At 44.1% G+C, this 16,752-nt stretch overlaps 2 protein-coding genes across 3 annotated transcripts; both read right to left on the bottom strand.

Annotated features, from left to right (window-relative positions):
• Positions 1 to 9,328: 9,328 nt before the first annotated feature.
• Positions 9,329 to 10,019, bottom strand: LOC109740148 (oleosin-like). Its single transcript, XM_020299185.4, has one exon. The coding sequence runs from the start codon at positions 9,961 to 9,963 to the stop codon at positions 9,463 to 9,465; it is 501 nt and encodes a 166-aa protein (XP_020154774.3). The 5' UTR covers positions 9,964 to 10,019; the 3' UTR covers positions 9,329 to 9,462.
• Positions 10,020 to 10,270: 251 nt separating this feature from the next.
• On the bottom strand, positions 10,271 to 12,355 carry LOC109740128 (protein CHUP1, chloroplastic). Of its 2 annotated transcripts, none has more exons than XM_073510479.1 (6): positions 11,850 to 12,355; positions 11,600 to 11,731; positions 11,339 to 11,520; positions 11,117 to 11,246; positions 10,820 to 11,002; positions 10,271 to 10,705 (listed from the first exon to the last, which is right to left on the bottom strand). In XM_073510479.1, the coding sequence occupies exons 1-6, from the start codon at positions 12,264 to 12,266 to the stop codon at positions 10,664 to 10,666; spliced, it is 1,086 nt and encodes a 361-aa protein (XP_073366580.1). In that variant the 5' UTR covers positions 12,267 to 12,355; the 3' UTR covers positions 10,271 to 10,663. The 2 variants fall into 2 exon arrangements, with proteins under 2 accessions (XP_073366580.1, XP_020154750.1); XM_020299161.4 differs by having other exon boundaries at positions 10,271 to 10,712; positions 11,850 to 12,352.
• Positions 12,356 to 16,752: the final 4,397 nt, after the last annotated feature.

The following is a 16,752-nucleotide window of genomic DNA, read 5'->3' as shown; positions in this document are numbered from 1 at the left end:
AGCTTCTTGATGAACTATAACATGCAAGGGATGGATAAGACGATTCCCGAGCTCTTCGCAATGCTAAAGGCTGCGGAGGTAGAAATCAAAAAGGAGCATCAAGTGTTGATGGTCAATAAGACCACTAGTTTCAAGAAAAAGGGCAAAGGGAAGAAGAAGGGGAACTTCAAGAAGAACAGCAAGCAAGTTGCTGTTCAGGAGAAGAAACCCAAGTCTGGACCTAAGCCTGAGACTGAGTGCTTCTACTGCAAGCAAACTGGTCACTGGAAGCAGAACTGCCCCAAGTATTTGGCGGATAAGAAGGATGGCAAGGTGAACAAAGGTATATGTGATATACATGTTATTGATGTGTACCTTACTAGAGCTCGCAGTAGCACCTGGGTATTTGATACTGGTTCTGTTGCTAATATTTGCAACTCGAACCAGGGACTGCGGATTAAGCGAACACTGGCCAAGGACGAGGTGACGATGCGCGTGGGAAACGGTTCCAAAGTCGATGTGATCGCCGTCGGCACGCTATCTCTACATCTACCTTCGGGATTAGTATTAGACCTAAATAATTGTTATTTGGTGCCAGCGTTGACCATGAACATTATATCTGGATCTTGTTTGATGCGAGATGGTTATTCATTTAAATCAGAGAATAATGGTTGTTCTATTTATATGAGTAATATCTTTTATGGTCATGCACCCTTGAAGAGTGGTCTATTTTTAATGAATCTCGATAGTAGTGATACACATATTCATAATGTCGAAGCCAAAAGATGCAGAGTTGATAATGATAGTGCAACTTATTTGTGGCACTGCCGTTTAGGTCATATCGGTGTAAAGCGCATGAAGAAACTCCATATTGATGGACTTTTGGAATCACTTGATTATGAATCACTTGGTACTTGCGAACCGTGCCTCATGGGCAAGATGACTAAAACGCCGTTCTCCGGAACTATGGAGAGAGCAACAGATTTGTTGGAAATCATACATACAGATGTATGTGGTCCGATGAATATTGAGGCTCGTGGCGAATATCTTTATTTTCTCACCTTCACAGATGATTTGAGCAGATATGGGTATATCTACTTAATGAAACATAAGTCTGAAACATTTGAAAAGTTCAAAGAATATCGGAGTGAAGTTGAAAATCATCGTAACAAGAAAATAAAGTTTCTACGATCAGATCGTGGAGGAGAATATTTGAGTTACGAGTTTGGTCTACATTTGAAACAATGCGGAATAGTTCCGCAACTCACGCCACCCGGAACACCACAACGTAATGGTGTGTCCGAACGTCGTAATCGTACTTTACTAGATATGGTGCGATCTATGATGTCTCTTACTGATTTACCGCTATCGTTTTGGGGTTATGCTTTAGAGACGGCTGCATTCACGTTAAATAGGGCACCATCGAAATCCGTTGAGACGATGCCTTATGAATTGTGGTTTGGCAAGAAACCAAAGTTGTCGTTTCTTAAAGTTTGGGGCTGCGATGCTTATGTGAAGAAGCTTCAACCCGATAAGCTCGAACCTAAATCGGAGAAATGTGTCTTCATAGGATACCCAAAGGAGACTGTTGGGTACACCTTCTATCACAGATCCGAAGGCAAGACATTCGTTACTAAGAATGGATCCTTTCTAGAGAAGGAGTTTCTCTCGAAAGAAGTGAGTGGGAGGAAAGTAGAACTTGATGAGGTAACTGTACCTGCTCCCTTATTGGAAAATAGTTTATCACAGAAACCGGTTCCTGTGACGCCTACACCAATTAGTGAGGGAGTTAATGATGATGATCATGAAACTTCAGATCAAGTTGTTACTGAACCTCGTAGGTCAACCAGAGTAAGATCCGCACCAGAGTGGTACTGTAATCCTGTTCTGGAGGTTATGTTACTAGATCATGACGAACCTACGAACTATGAAGAAGCGATGGTGAGCCCAGATTCCGCAAAATGGCTTGAGGCCATGAAATCCGAGATGGGATCCATGTATGAGAACAAGGTATGGACTTTGGTTGACTTGCCCGATGATCGGCAAGCCATTGAAAATAAATGGATCTTCAAGAAGAAGACTGACGCTGACGGTAATGTTACTGTCTATAAAGCTCGACTTGTTGCGAAAAGTTCAAGGGATTGACTACGATGAGACCTCACCTGTAGCGATGCTTAAGTCTGTCCGAATCATGTTAGCAATTGCCGCATTTTATGATTATGAAATTTGGCAAATGGATGTCAAAACTGCATTCCTGAATGGATTTCTGGAAGAAGAGTTGTATATGATGCAACCAGAAGGTTTTGTCAATCCAAAGGGAGCTAACAAAGTGTGCAAGCTCCAGCGATCCATTTATGGACTGGTGCAAGCCTCTCGGAGTTGGAATAAACGCTTTGATAGTGTGATCAAAGCATTTGGTTTTGTACAGACTTTTGGAGAAGCCTGTATTTACAAGAAAGTGAGTGGGAGCTCTGTAGCATTTCTGATATTATATGTGGATGACATATTGCTGATTGGAAATGATATAGAATTTCTGGATAGCATAAAGGGATACTTGACTAAGAGTTTTTCAATGAAAGACCTCGGTGAAGCTGCGTATATATTGGGCATCAAGATCTATAGAGATAGATCAAGACGCTTAATTGGACTTGCACAAAGCACATACCTTGACAAAGTTTTGAAGAAGTTCAAAATGGATCAAGCAAAGAAAGGGTTCTTGCCTGTGTTACAAGGTGTGAAGTTGAGTAAGACTCAATGCCCGACCACTGCAGAAGATAGAGAGAAGATGAAAGATGTTCCCTATGCTTCAACCATAGGCTCTATCATGTATGCAATGCTGTGTACCAGACCTGATGTGTGCCTTGCTATAAGTCTGGCAGGAAGGTACCAAAGTAATCCAGGAGTGGATCACTGGACAGCGGTCAAGAACATCCTGAAATACCTGAAAAGGACTAAGGATATGTTTCTCGTTTATGGAGGTGACAAAGAGCTCATCGTAAATGGTTACGTTGATGCAAGCTTTGACACTGATCCGGACGATTCTAAATGGCAAACCGGATACGTGTTTACATTGAACGGTGGAGCTGTCAGTTGGTGCAGTTCTAAACAAAGCGTCGTGGCGGGATCTACGTGTGAAGCGGAGTACATCGCTGCTTCGGAAGCAGCAAATGAAGGAGTCTGGATGAAGGAGTTCATATCCGATCTAGGTGTCATACCTAGTGCATCGGGTCCGATGAAAATCTTTTGTGACAATACTGGTGCAATTGCCTTAGCAAAGGAATACAGATTTCACAAGAGAACCAAGCACATCAAAAGACGCTTCAATTCCATCCGGGATTTAGTCCAGGTGGGAGACATAGAAATTTTCAAGATACATACAGATCTGAATGTTGCGGACCCGTTGACTAAGCCTCTTCCACGAGCAAAACATGATCAACACCAAGGCTCCATGGGTGTAAGAATCATTACTGTGTAATCTAGATTATTGACTCTAGTGCAAGTGGGAGACTGAACGAAATATGCCCTAGAGGCAATAATAAAGTTATTATTTATTTCCTTATATCATGATAAATGTTTATTATTCATGCTAGAATTGTATTAACCGGAAACATAATACTTGTGTGAATACATAGACAAACAAAGTGTCACTAGTATGCCTCTACTTGACTAGCTCATTGATCAAAGATGGTTATGTTTCCTAGCCATTGACATGAGTTGCCATTTGATTAACGGGATCACATCATTAGGAGAATGATGTGATTGACTTGACCCATTTCGTTAGCTTAGCACTCGATCGTTTAGTATGTTGCTATTGCTTTCTTCATGACTTATACATGTTCCTATGACTATGAGATTATGCAACTTCCGTTTACCAGAGGAACACTTTGTGTGCTACCAAACATCACAACGTAACTGGGTGATTATAAAGGTGCTCTACAGGTGTCTCCGAAGGTACTTGTTGGGTTGGCGAATTTCGAGATTAGGATTTGTCACTCCGATTGTCGGAGAGGTATCTCTGGGCCCTCTCGGTAATGCACATCACTTAAGCCTTGCAAGCATTGCAACTAATGAGTTTCTTGCGAGATGATGTATTACGGAACGAGTAAAGAGACTTTCCGGTAACGAGATTGAACTAGGTATTGAGATACCGACGATCGAATCTCGGGCCAGTAACATACCGATGACAAAGGGAACAACGTATGTTGTTATGCGGTCTGACCGATAAAGATCTTCGTAGAATATGTGGGAGCCAATATGAGCATCCAGGTTCCGCTATTGGTTATTGACCGGAGACGTGTCTCGGTCATGTCTACATAGTTCTCGAATCCGTAGGGTCCACACGCTTAACGTTTCGATGACGGTTATATTATGAGTTTATATGTTTTGATGTACCGAAGGTTGTTCGGAGTCCCGGATGTGATCACAGACATGACGAGGAGTCTCAAAATGGTCGAGACATAAAGATTGATATATTGGAAGCATATATTTGGATAACAGAAGTGTTCCGGGTGAAATCGGGATTTTACCGGAGTACCGGGAGGTTACCGGAACCCCCCGACAACATAATGGGCCTTAGTGGGCCTAGGTGGAAGAGAGGAGAGGCGGCTAGGGCTGGGCCGCGCGCCCCTCCCCCCTAGTCCGAATAGGACAAGGAGAAGGGGGCGGCGCCCCCCTTCCTTCTTCTCCCTCTCCTCTTTCCCCCCTCCCAAGTCCTAATCCAACTAGGAAAAGGGGGGAGTCCTACTCCCGGTGGGAGTAGGACTCCTCCTGGCGCGCCCCAAGGCTGGCCGCACCTCCCCCCCCCTTTGATCCTTTATATACGGGGGCAGGGGGCACCCCATAGACACAACAATTGATCATTGATCTCTTAGCTGTGTGCGGTGCCGCCCTCCACCATATTACACCTCGATAATATCATAGCGGTGCTTAGGCGAAGACCTGCGTCGGTAGAACATCATCATCGTCACCACGCCGTCGTGCTGACGAAACTCTCCCTCAACACTCGGCTGGATCGGAGTTCGAGGGACGTCATCGAGCTGAACGTGTGCTGAACTTGGAGGTGCCGTGCGTTCGGTACTTGATCGGTCGGATCGTGAAGACGTACGACTACATCAACCGCGTTGTGTTAACGCTTCCGCTTTCGGTCTACGAGGGTACGTGGACAACACTCTCCCCTCTCGTTGCTATGCATCACCATGATCTTGCGTGTGCGTAGGATTTTTTTTTGAAATTACTACGTTCCCCAACAGTAGGCGCCACGCCAGCCTATCAAGCATTGCGAGGTTGAAAAGCTCGAAATCTTTAAACCATAAACCCCCATTCCTTTTGGTTGAGTCATGGTTTGCCAGGAGACCCGGTGTTTTTTGCGTTTGCCGTCTTTACTCCCCCACCAGAACTTCCTAATTAGCATGTTTAGGTGTTCACATAAACCTTTGAGAGTTTGAAACATGATATGGAGTAAACATGCACTGACTGAGCAACAACCTTGACCAGAACTTCATTGTTTGCTGTAGACATGGTATTTTCAATCCATCCTTGTACCTTACGCCATGATCGGTCCTTCAAATATTTGAAAGCACTGTACTTTGAGCTCCCAATATCTGATGGCATTCCCAAGTATTTCTCGTTAAGAATTTCATTGGGAACATTAAGCAAACCTTTTGTCTCTGTCTTATATTCTTAGGAAGTCCTTTGCTGAAGAAAATTGCAGACTTTGAATAGTTTATGCGTTGGCCTGTTGCCTGACAGTACTCAGAACCTGGTTTACCTCAGTAGCACCCCACATTGTTGGACTTCAAGAACAACAAGCTATCATCAGCAAATAGAAGATGGTTTACTCGCGACACCGTGTGAGCTACCTGCAGACCATGCAAATTGGATAACTCACTTCTAGTTTTAAGGAGGCACGAAAGGCCCTCTACTGCTGACAAGAACAAATATGGAGATGTTGGGTCCCCCTGTCAGATTCCACGAGATGGCTTGAACTTTTGTAGCTTCTTCCCATTGAACATAAGAGAAAACTTCACTGTGGTCACTAAGCTCATCACAATGTTCACATATCCGTCAGTGAAGCCCAACTTTAGCATTAGGGCTCTCAGATATTCTCACTCAATCCTGTCATAAGCCTTCATCATATCAAGTTTCAAAGCACATGACTGGTGTTTATAGCCTTGTTTCTCTCCATAATGCAAGCATTCATAAGCTATTATAATATTGTGAGTGATCAGTTTATCAGGGACAAAAGCTAATTGTTCCTCAGAAATAATGTCAGGTAGCACTAACTGAGTCTGTTGGACATTACCTTCGATGTTATTTTGTACATGACGTTAGAGAGGCTGATTGGGTGAAATTAAGACAGAAGTAGGCTTTTTTTAACTTTGATATCAGGACTAGAACTGTCTCGTTGAGCAGCAGCATCGCTACCTCTTTCTTCGATCATGGGCAGGAGGACGGGACGGGCCACGACGGGCCAACAACACTATAACAAACAAAATAGAAAAAACAAAACTGGCCCAGGACAACTTCGCTCTATTGTGTACGTGAAGCTGAGTTTTAGCAAACTCATTTCTTTATTTGGGGTCCTCTAAGAAGTGCCCAGGCTCATTTGCTCCCGGCCAGAAAAAAATTCAAAATAAATATTAGAAATTTTTTTAAAAATTCAATTTTTTTTATGTGGTAGATAATTTGATGCGTGAGGTCCGCTCCAAATTTTAACTCATTTGTATATCTGAGTAGCTCTCGGCAAAAAAGACAAATCGGGTCAAAACAGTGCGTGAACAGTAAACTTTTTTACAGACCCTGATTTTGTCTTTCTTGTAGAAAGCTGCTCAAATGTCCAAATGAGTTGAAATTTGCAGCGAACCTCACGCATAAAATTATCTACCACCCAAAAAAATTGGATTTTTTTAAAATTTTCTAGTATTTGTTCTGATTTTTTTTCGTCAGCGCGGGTGCAGCTGAACCCGGGAGCAGAAACGCCGCACTCTTATATCCCTTTTTTGTATTTTTTATTTGCAAGGAAACTTCTGATCTTTTTATCATGTCATGGTAGTATAAAGAACACAGAATAACAAAAAAATGTATCAATGTTCGGAGACAATCTAGCGACGACTATAAACAGTGGAACGAGCCAAGACGCGCTGTCATCATCGCCTCTCCTCGCTGGAATCGAGCCAAACTTGTTGTAGTAGACAGTCGACAAGTCGTCGTGCTAAGGCCCCACATGACTAGCACACTAGAACAGCAACCGCCGTGGATGAAGAGAAATATAGATTGAAAGGACTCAATCCATAGATAGACGAATGAAGACAAATAAAGAATGGATCCAAGCCGATCCACCAAAGATCACTGATCGAATCCCGCAAGATCCGTCGCACACCTCCACACACCCTCCGACGATGCATCACCGAAACAGAGACTGGGCAGGGAGAACGTTATTCCATCTTCAAGAAGTTTGGATCCAACAAAGACCACTGATCAAATCCCGCGAGATTCGTCGCACACCTCCACATGCCCTCCAACAACGTATCACCGAAATGGAGGTTAGATGGGAAGAACCTTATTCAGTCTTCAAGAAGCCATCATTATCTCCTCTTTATAAACAGGACACGAACCTTGAACGAACTCAAAAAACACCTAAAAATAGAGCAAGATCCCCTCCGCCGGAAGGGGTACGTGTTCTTATCCGACTCGTATAAATACAAGTAGCATAGGCATATGGTTTCATAGAAAGAAAACGTGACACCGTTTACTACACACCACCTTCCTTAAAAATAAAAAATTAACTATACCACAACGATAGCCGCACGGCCCCTGCGCAATGATGACAGACACAAATCGAGAAAAAGGGAACAACTCCAATGTGACACCAATCTCATCCAACCAAGGGGTTCACCTTCATCATTAAAATGAAAAATTGCGCGGCAACGCTACGCAGATCCACAGCCGATCCTTGCCATTCTGAAATTAGACAGTTTTGTATAAAAAGCAAGTCATTTTGCTTACTAAATACACAACAATACAAAAAGAAGAGGGGTCCACAACATTAGCTTTTTGTTAGGTGAGAGTGTGAGAGAAGTTACATCGCCTGTCCAACCAAAGACTTATGTTTAATTTTTTTTCATATCATTTTGAATAGCTCATAAGTCTTGAACCAATATTTTGATTTCAAAACTTTCTATAAATTTGAACTCATGTCGCAAAGACCTTTAAAATAAGACCGATTTTCGATACTTTTTAATTGAGTTTAAAATTCATGAAACATTTTTTCACATATTTCACTCCGTTGAAATCTTTTGAACGAAATAATTTCAATCAGTTTCATAAGTTCACATTTCAGTTTCATATTTTTTTTCAATTTCAAAAGCTACATTTCACTTTGCACTAGCTTATTTCAAAAAAAATAACATCTCTTTCAATTACACATTTCACTGAATTGAAATAAACCGCTACACATTTCCATATAATCAGTTTCATATATTGACATTACATTTCACTTTTCACTGGCTTATTTCACAAAAGTCACATCTATTTCAATCACACATTTTTGAAAAAACATCTTTCACTCTTTTGAAATAAACGGTTATACATTTTCAAAAAAATCAATTTCACATGTTCACATTACATTTCACTTTTCCACTGGCTTGTTTCAAAAAGATAAATCTATTTCGATTACATATTTTTGAAATAACATATTTCACTCTTTTGAAATAAACTGTTACATATTTTCAAATATCATTTTCACAAATTGACATTTCAGAATAACATATTTCACTTTTTTCAAACTATTCAAAACATATCCAAGATTGATCTTGTTCTAAAGGTCTTTGCGTCAGAAATTCAAATATATAAAAAGTTTCAAAAACGAGTTTATAGTTTAAAAAATATGAGTGATTTAAATTGTCTAAGATAAAAGAAAGTCCATGGATTTGTTTGGGAGAGAGAAGTGATGTCGCATGTATACTACATTCATAAAAACTAGTAGTATGGAGCCATCAAACTAATATACTAGAAAAATACCAGAAAGTAAGAAAGCAATACAAAGAATATATTTTCTAGCTTGCAAAAACGTCTTGCATTATGATACTGAGGGAGTACATGTCTGTACGCCATAGCACGAATCACGGCAAAAACCAGTGGCGTGAGATGTACCGGCAGGTACCGTTAACGCGCAAAGTGACTTTCTGCCTTCATCATACGACAGAGCCTTTTTATTCACCACGGCCAGAGTCTCCTGCATCAGTGGCCTTGATCAGCTCCGCACTCACATAAACATACACACGCACATACAGTCAGCAATGTGCAGAGTTGATTCCCGCAGGATCAAGAAATGCATTCAACACACGGCGACTTCTCACAAAAACGTTTATCAGCACAGTATATATATACCTCGCCAAATCGAACCAGTTCCAACTAAAATACAGTGTGTAAAACGTATCCAAACTAAACGGAATGCGCGGCAAGCTGAGGCTTGTTCGCCGCCAGCTAGGCCCCGGGCACGGCGTCCTTCATCCGATCGTAGCCTTGTCCTTGGCCGTGGTAGCCCGTCGCGTGGCCACCCGCGCCGGCGAACCGGCCACGCCCACGCGCGTAGCCGTAGGCGTAGCCCACCCGATGCGTGCCCACCGGGTGCCGCCCCGTCAAGTGCCGGTGCGCCCACGTGCCCGCGCCCAGCGCAAACACCGTGAGGCTACAGCCGAACAGCAAGGCGCCCCCCGAGACGATGGCCACGACCGCCACCGGCGCCCAGAGAGGGCTGGTGAGGAGCAGGAGCGGGGCGAGGACGACGAGCACGACTGACGCGACGGTGAGCGTGACGCCGGTGAGGACCAGGAGGGCGGCCAGCGTGACCGCGAGGGCGAGGTAGACGAGGAGCTGCGCGTTGGATGGCTGGACGCGCCGGCGGGGCGAGTAGGACGCTTGGCCGCTCCGGGGCCGGGCCGGACGAGGAACGGCCAGCAACGAGCTTCCCGGCCGATCCGCCATGGCAAGAGCCGCGAGATGGATGGGAAGATAGAATTGCTGGTGAGGAGATGGCGGGGAGGAGTTGAAGTGTGCGTGCTTGTCGGGAACGACGTGTGCCAACAGGCCAGCGTGTAAGGCATGCACGGCGACGTGTGGCACCACCGGCACCGATGAGCACAGTGCAACTAAAAGTGGAACACAAGCTTTCGTTGCTTTGCTGGAGCAAGGCACTTGACATACAGCCCCGCAAAAAAAAAAGACACTTGAAATACACACACACCAATTGAACAGTCTTCCGCTGAGTTTATCCGTATCCATCCTACTGAAATTTCGGAACTGAAATTTCTGATAATTTACATGTGGTTGTTCTGGTCCACAGCTTTAAGGCCCCTTTGATTCGCAGAGATTTTAAAACACAGAAACAGGAAAAAAAAACACAAATAGAATGTCATGACATCCTGATTACGACAAGAATTCAGGATTATTCACAAAGATTGGGGTGAAATTTTCGTGTGGAATAGTATAAATGAATCCTAAGGGACAAAAATCATATGGATTGTAATCTTTCGAATCAAACAACGCACGTAGGAAAAATTCCCAAGGTTAGAATCCTAAAATGCTTTTGACAATCCTTTGAATCGAAGAGCCCTTAGAGATGTTGGAAGCGAAAAACTTTGACACTGTACACGCTGTTAAGTTGTTCCATCATTATGCCGTCGTTTTAGCTCATCAAAAGCACCCAAGCTCTGAGCAGTGAACCCGCCTGTAAACTAAGATCATGGCAAAGATAATACCGCAGGTTATTTTTCTAGGAGTAGTATGTGAGAGACCTAAAACCATCCTATGTATCAACAAACAATTCCATTATTTCCTTTACCTGATGAACCCGGAACGCGAACCTGACACCCTGATGGAGCAGCACTTCACTGTTCTGCTCTTTCAGACGTTTGAAGAATGCTGTTTCCCTGGTGTGATCTTTGTTGATGCCTCTTAAACCATCAATCTCCGAGACCACCCGCGTCATGTACTGCTTTGCGAGGTTGACGCACGCCAACTTGACCTGCGAGAAATCACATCACGACGCATGCGAGAATTCAGACGATAAAGTCAGCTTAGGTACGCACCCACAATGCTATTAGAGTAACAGCTCAAAAAGGAGTTGGTGAAAATGCACCTTCACAATTAAACCTGCGTCTGCCATCCAGCCAACTGGGATGTCTTGCTCCTTGTACCGTGAGATGAGATTGTTCTTCGTATCGGCGGCATCCCTATCTTGCAGGAACTTGTGGACGCTCTTCTCTGTTCTGAGAATAATAAACAGAACAGGGGAATTTTACTCAGCGCACTGGTGCATCTAGGCACTTAAGTTACCCAGCCATGAGACAGGAAGACATACTTCTCAAAGAGGGAGTACATCTTGCCGAGCGCTGCGTCGCGGTGGAGCGCGCGGTCATCGACGAAGGACGAAATCTGCTTCTCCAACTGCAGAAGGCCCTGGTACCTGGCAGCGGCGTCTCGCAATGCGTCCGCTCTTTTCTCCGGCCAGTCGAAGTGCTTCAGGACTGCTTGTTCATCCACCTGAAGCATAATAATACGTTCATCGACTCCTGGTCAACCAGGGAGACGTTTCCGATCAAAAGAACGAGCGGACACTCACCAAGAAGGAGAGCTCTTCGTCGAGCCATGTCACAAACGCGACGACGTCCTCGATGCTCGCGAAGGTCGCATCCCGGACCTCGGCGACCAAGGTCCGCACGAAGTCCCCTTGGGTCTCCACATCGGCTTGAACCTACAACGCCGGCTACAATTATATATTCTGCTCTGTGGCGGTAATTAATAAGCACGCCAATTTGTTGCTGCGCTTGATCAAAGAGGAACTAGGAAACGGCGCATTATTTCGTACTCACGGCAAGGAGATGGGGGGAGTTCTTGGTGATCTCTCCGATCAGGTCGCTCTTGGGAGCCGTTGACCCGCCGGACGCCTTGGGGCCTCGGGAGCCAGCCTGCCTGGCCTCGCCGCGCCTGGTCAGGGACTGGTAGAACTCCACGATCTCGGGCGCGCGGCGCATTCTTTCGCCACCGCCGCCCACAGCCACAGGCGCACGGCCCTTTCCGGGCACTTTCATAGACGGCGCCGGCGGGACAGGGCCTCCAGGCAGCCGCGGAGGAGGCCCAGGTGGCGGTGGAACGCCTGGCGGGCGTGGCGGGCCGGTCAACGACGGGCTGCTGGTAGGTGCGGCGGGGACGGTCGGCTTGGTCCGCCTCGGCGGCGGCTTCGGCTTCCTCGGAGCTCTCTTGTGGGAGGCAAGCCGCTCCTCCATCATTTCCTCGTTCCTGTAAACTTCGCGTGGTGTTCTTGCACACGAAGCAGTTGAACGTCTCCGCTGTCTGCCTCACCCTCACCCTACCGCTCACATGCTGCCGTGTTAATTTGCAAACGCGGATTAGCTTGACTTTTGCGATCACGCATGGGGCCGGAGTTGTATCCATTGTTAACAAATTAATTATTTTTTCTGCGGAAAATTAATTAATTAACCGAATAGATGGCATTATATTGTACTATGGACTGCTCGAGTTTGATCTGTTCCGACGAAAGGATTAGGTGGTCAGATCACTAATTCAGTAGACAGTTACAATGTGATGTTAATCATGTTGTAAGTCTCGGCAAGGTGATGGTGATACTAGCAAAGTCAACGAAACAATTAGTAAAAAAAGATGATGCGCACACGTATTAGCAAAATCCACAAGCCAAACCAAAGCATGAAATGTTCCGACTATGCAGTGCACTTGAAACATTCTAAGAGCAAGTTTTTTCGTGTGGGGATTCTAAGAGCATCTTCAACACGGACCCTTAAAACGGCACAATATTTCTCCATGATTACGGGTATGTCTCTGGACTCGTTTGCAAATCCGGATATGAGAAGTGGCCATCTAATCACGGCCCTTAAAAGTCCGTCCCTGCTTTTCTTAAGTCTATAGCACCCAAAATAATAGCATAAAATCTTTGAGGGGTAAAATAATCAAATGCGACACTAATTCAAATGTAAATATTATAATCCAACTAAGTTTTGAATTAAAAAAATCAACCCTGCACATATGGTCTAGTTCTCCTCTTCAAGTGCCTACAGATGTTTAATTAGATCTTCTTTAAGCTGCCCATGAGTTCCTCGAAGTCGAGTCTTTTGATGCATTTGGACAAACTCCTCAAACGTGGCCGGATTTTGATGTGGAAGTTCGATATGATCATCCATCTTCTCAAATTCCAGACCTCTGGCAGTATCTTCACTTTCATCCTTCATAATCATGTTGTGCATGATCACGTAACATGTCATCACCTCCCACAAGGTCTCCGGGTCCCATATTTTTGCAGGTCCTCGAACAACTGTAAAACAAGCTTGGAGCACTCCAAATACGCGCTCCACATCCTTTCTAACTCCTTCTTGTCTTTGGATAAAGTGAGATCTTTTCTCACCAACTAGGTCAGCGATAGTTGACAACAGTTCCTGTGGAAGGAGTACGTTATAACTGTTATGATTCTGGAATATGCGATTTAGTGAAAACTCATATGCACGTGCGGAATGATAAGCAGTAAAACATGATTCCTAGTCTTGCCTCTAGGACTAGCTCAAGTGTTGTATGTTGATCGTTTTTTCGGATCTTGGGATATCGTTAAGTGTAACGATAGTCCTAAAATAACATTGAGAGTATGGCGCTGGAAGAACGATCATGTTGAATTGACCCAACTTGTTTGTTATACTTTGAGATACAATCATTACAAGTCAATCGATATAACACGGAGAGTTAACGTATGCTTTAGTTCCTTGGACTATAAGAGTATCGTAGTCACTTCTTACCGGACGATGGACTTTCGGGTTGCTCAAACGTCATCTGTAACATGGTGATTATAACGACAACTTTCAGGCTCATCGGAAAGTTTGACAAGTGGCTAGATAACTTAAGAGTGGGATTTGCTCCTCCGACGATGAAGAGATATTCTTAGGGCCCCCTCGATGTAACGGCATCCATCATCGTCTCGTCTGGCCAGACACGGGTGACTAGGTCCAAGGATGCCAGAACATGTCAATGAGAAAGAAGAACAAAACCGGTAACGACGAGACTGGTATAGTGAGCATGAGAATGACTCAAGAGGATAACGATATATCTCACCTTGGGTTTTGTAAAGTATCATGAAGCAAAGGGAATAGCACATGATAACCAAAGGTTCACTCGAGTATCATTCATGTATTCATAGGGGTCAATATGGATGGCCACGATTATGTTATTGGTCATTGAACAAAAGGAGTTTTGTTCATGTCTATGTTTTACCGAACCTAAAGGGTCACATGCTTAAAGGAATCACGATATGTTGATTGTTAGTGGAGTAAGAGTTATGAGAAAATATTCACCAAATAGTTTCATGAATAATAGAAATAGTTTCAAGAGAAACCGGAAGCATTTCAGAGTTAGAGGAAGAGTTTCAGAGTTTACCAGGTAATACCGGGAATTGATATATAGGTGGGAAATGTTTTCGAAGATGTTAAATTAATAATAAAAGGTTTTAATATTCATTACGAGGCTTTTATAATTAACTTAATATCAACGGGCCAAAGAAAATATAAAAAGGCCAAGTGGTGGAGAGTTATTGGGCCCTAGGGCCCAATAACAGAAGTGAGGTGCCCCATAGCTTGCAAGTACAAAAAACTAGACTCCTCCTCCTCCTGGGGCCGGCACAAGGGGGGACTCCTCCTCCCTCTTGTGGTGCCCCTCTCCCCTCTAACCTATATACTAGAGGATTTTGCTCCTTGAGACACACAAGTTTTTGGAGCCTCCTCTAGTTACCTAATTCTAGTCCTAATTTAGAGTTGATCTAATTAGAGCTAGACCTAGATCTCTCTAACCCTCATAATAGAGAAGCCCTGTGTGGCTCTCTTCTTATTCCTCTAATTCCCCGATGACTATTAGCTCTGGACGGCGAAGCGCTGCCGGATCGTGAAGCCTGTACGCCTGCTATCCGTAGAGAGGCCGTGCTTTAGGTCTTCAGGGATCGTTCGTGAACGGTTCGAGGGACTTCATTAACGATCTACACTAACTCTTCTTCGACTCCAACTTGAAGTTGGTAACGATCCAATCTAAACCTCTAATGCATCTTCATAGTGTTCCGGGACCGTGATCGTAGGATATTTTTTCTACTACATTTCCCAACACCTACTTCCTCTTAACTAGGAAGGTATTGTTGGAAATATGCCCTAGAGGCAATAATATTGTATTATTACATTTCCATATTCATAGTTAAGAGTTTATATTCCATGCTGTAACTGTTATGATCCTGGAATATGCGATTGAGTGGAAAACTCATATGCACGTGTGGAATGACAAACTAAATAAAATAGGTTCCCCGTCTCGCCTCTAAGACCGGCTCAAGTATTGTTGGTGATCACGTTTTCTGGATCTTAGGATATCATTAAGTGTAACAATAGTCCTAAGACAACGTTGAGGGTATGACGTTAGAAGAACGATCATATTGAATCGACCCAATACTTGTCTGTTATACTATGTGATTATACCGTCTGAAATCATCTGTTATAAGATGGAGTGTTAGCATGTGTTTTAGTTCCTCAGACCATGAGAGTGTCTCGGTCACTTCCTACCAGATGGTGGGCTTTGGGGTTGCTCAAATGTTATCTGTAACAAGGTGATCATAAGGACAACTTCCAGGCACACCGGAAAGTTTGACAAGTGACCGGACAGCACGACAGTGGGATTTGCTCCTCCGACGATGGAGAGATATTCTTAGGGCCCTCTCACTATGACGGATCCATCATCATATGGCCAGATACAGGTGACTACATCACGGGGATGCCGGAACACGTCAACAAGAAAGAAGAACAAACCTGGTAATGGGAGCAACAGTATAGTGAGCATGGTGATGACTCAGGAGGATACCGGTACACACCGAGTTTTGCAAAGTATCGTGAAGCAAAGGGAACAACACATGATAACCAGAGGTTCACTCGAATATCATTCATGTCTATGGTTTACCGAACCTACGGGGTCACAAGCTTAAGGTAATCATGACCTGATGAGTGTTAGTAGGACAGGAGTGATGAGAATATATTTGTGGAATTGTTTCATTATTATCTGGAATAGTTCCGAGAGATTCCAGAAGCGTTTCGGGTCACCGGAAGGGTTTCGGTGAATATCGGGTAATACTAGGTATTACCGATTAATATAAATATATATAGGTGGAAAATGTTTCTGGGGATGTTAAATTATATATATATATACAATGGTCTGAAAATGTTTGGAACAAATATATATTTAATTTAATATCAATGGGCCTAATCAGGCCAAGAGGTGGAAGGAAACTTGGGCCATGAAGGCCCAAGTGGAGGTGGCGCCCCCCCTTTCCTATTGGGGGTCGAATCCTACTTGGGGTGGGAGTTGGACTCCCCCCCATGGGTGGCCCTCTTCTCCCCTCCTAACCTATATATACTAGAGGATTTCTCCCTATTGAGACACAAGTTTTGGAGCCTCCTCTAGTTGATCGAGTGCACATTCTAGTTGGTCCTAGTTGACTAATTAGAGCGAGCCATAGCCACCTCTAATCCTCATAATTAGAAGCCCTGTGTGGTTCTAAACTCCTCCCTCTAATTCTCCGGCGACGATTAGCTCTAGACGGTGAAGCGCTGTCGGATCGTGAAGACCGTACGCTTGCAACCAAGTAGAGAGGCCGTGCTTTCGGTCTTCTGTTCGAGGGATCATTCCAGGGCCGTTCACAGGATCATCATCACGTTTGAGGGACTCCAAGTA

Source organism: Aegilops tauschii, chromosome 3, assembly GCF_002575655.3.
Source record: "Aegilops tauschii subsp. strangulata cultivar AL8/78 chromosome 3, Aet v6.0, whole genome shotgun sequence".
Lineage (NCBI taxonomy): Eukaryota > Viridiplantae > Streptophyta > Magnoliopsida > Poales > Poaceae > Aegilops > Aegilops tauschii.
Note: the sequence above shows the minus strand (reverse complement) of the source record. Positions and strands in the feature narration are given on the sequence as shown.

Excerpts from the sequence above, each read along its gene's own strand:
- LOC109740148 (XM_020299185.4), bottom strand. The coding sequence starts at position 9,963 with ATGGCGGATCGGCCGGGAAGCTCGTTGCTGGCCGTTCCTCGTCCGGCC.
- LOC109740128 (XM_020299161.4), bottom strand. The coding sequence starts at position 12,266 with ATGATGGAGGAGCGGCTTGCCTCCCACAAGAGAGCTCCGAGGAAGCCG. Across the intron at positions 11,247-11,338 it reads ATGTACTCCCTCTTTGAGAA|AACAGAGAAGAGCGTCCACA; the intron begins GTATGTCTTCCT and ends TATTATTCTCAG. Across the intron at positions 11,003-11,116 it reads ACGCAGGTTTAATTGTGAAG|GTCAAGTTGGCGTGCGTCAA; the intron begins GTGCATTTTCAC and ends GATTTCTCGCAG.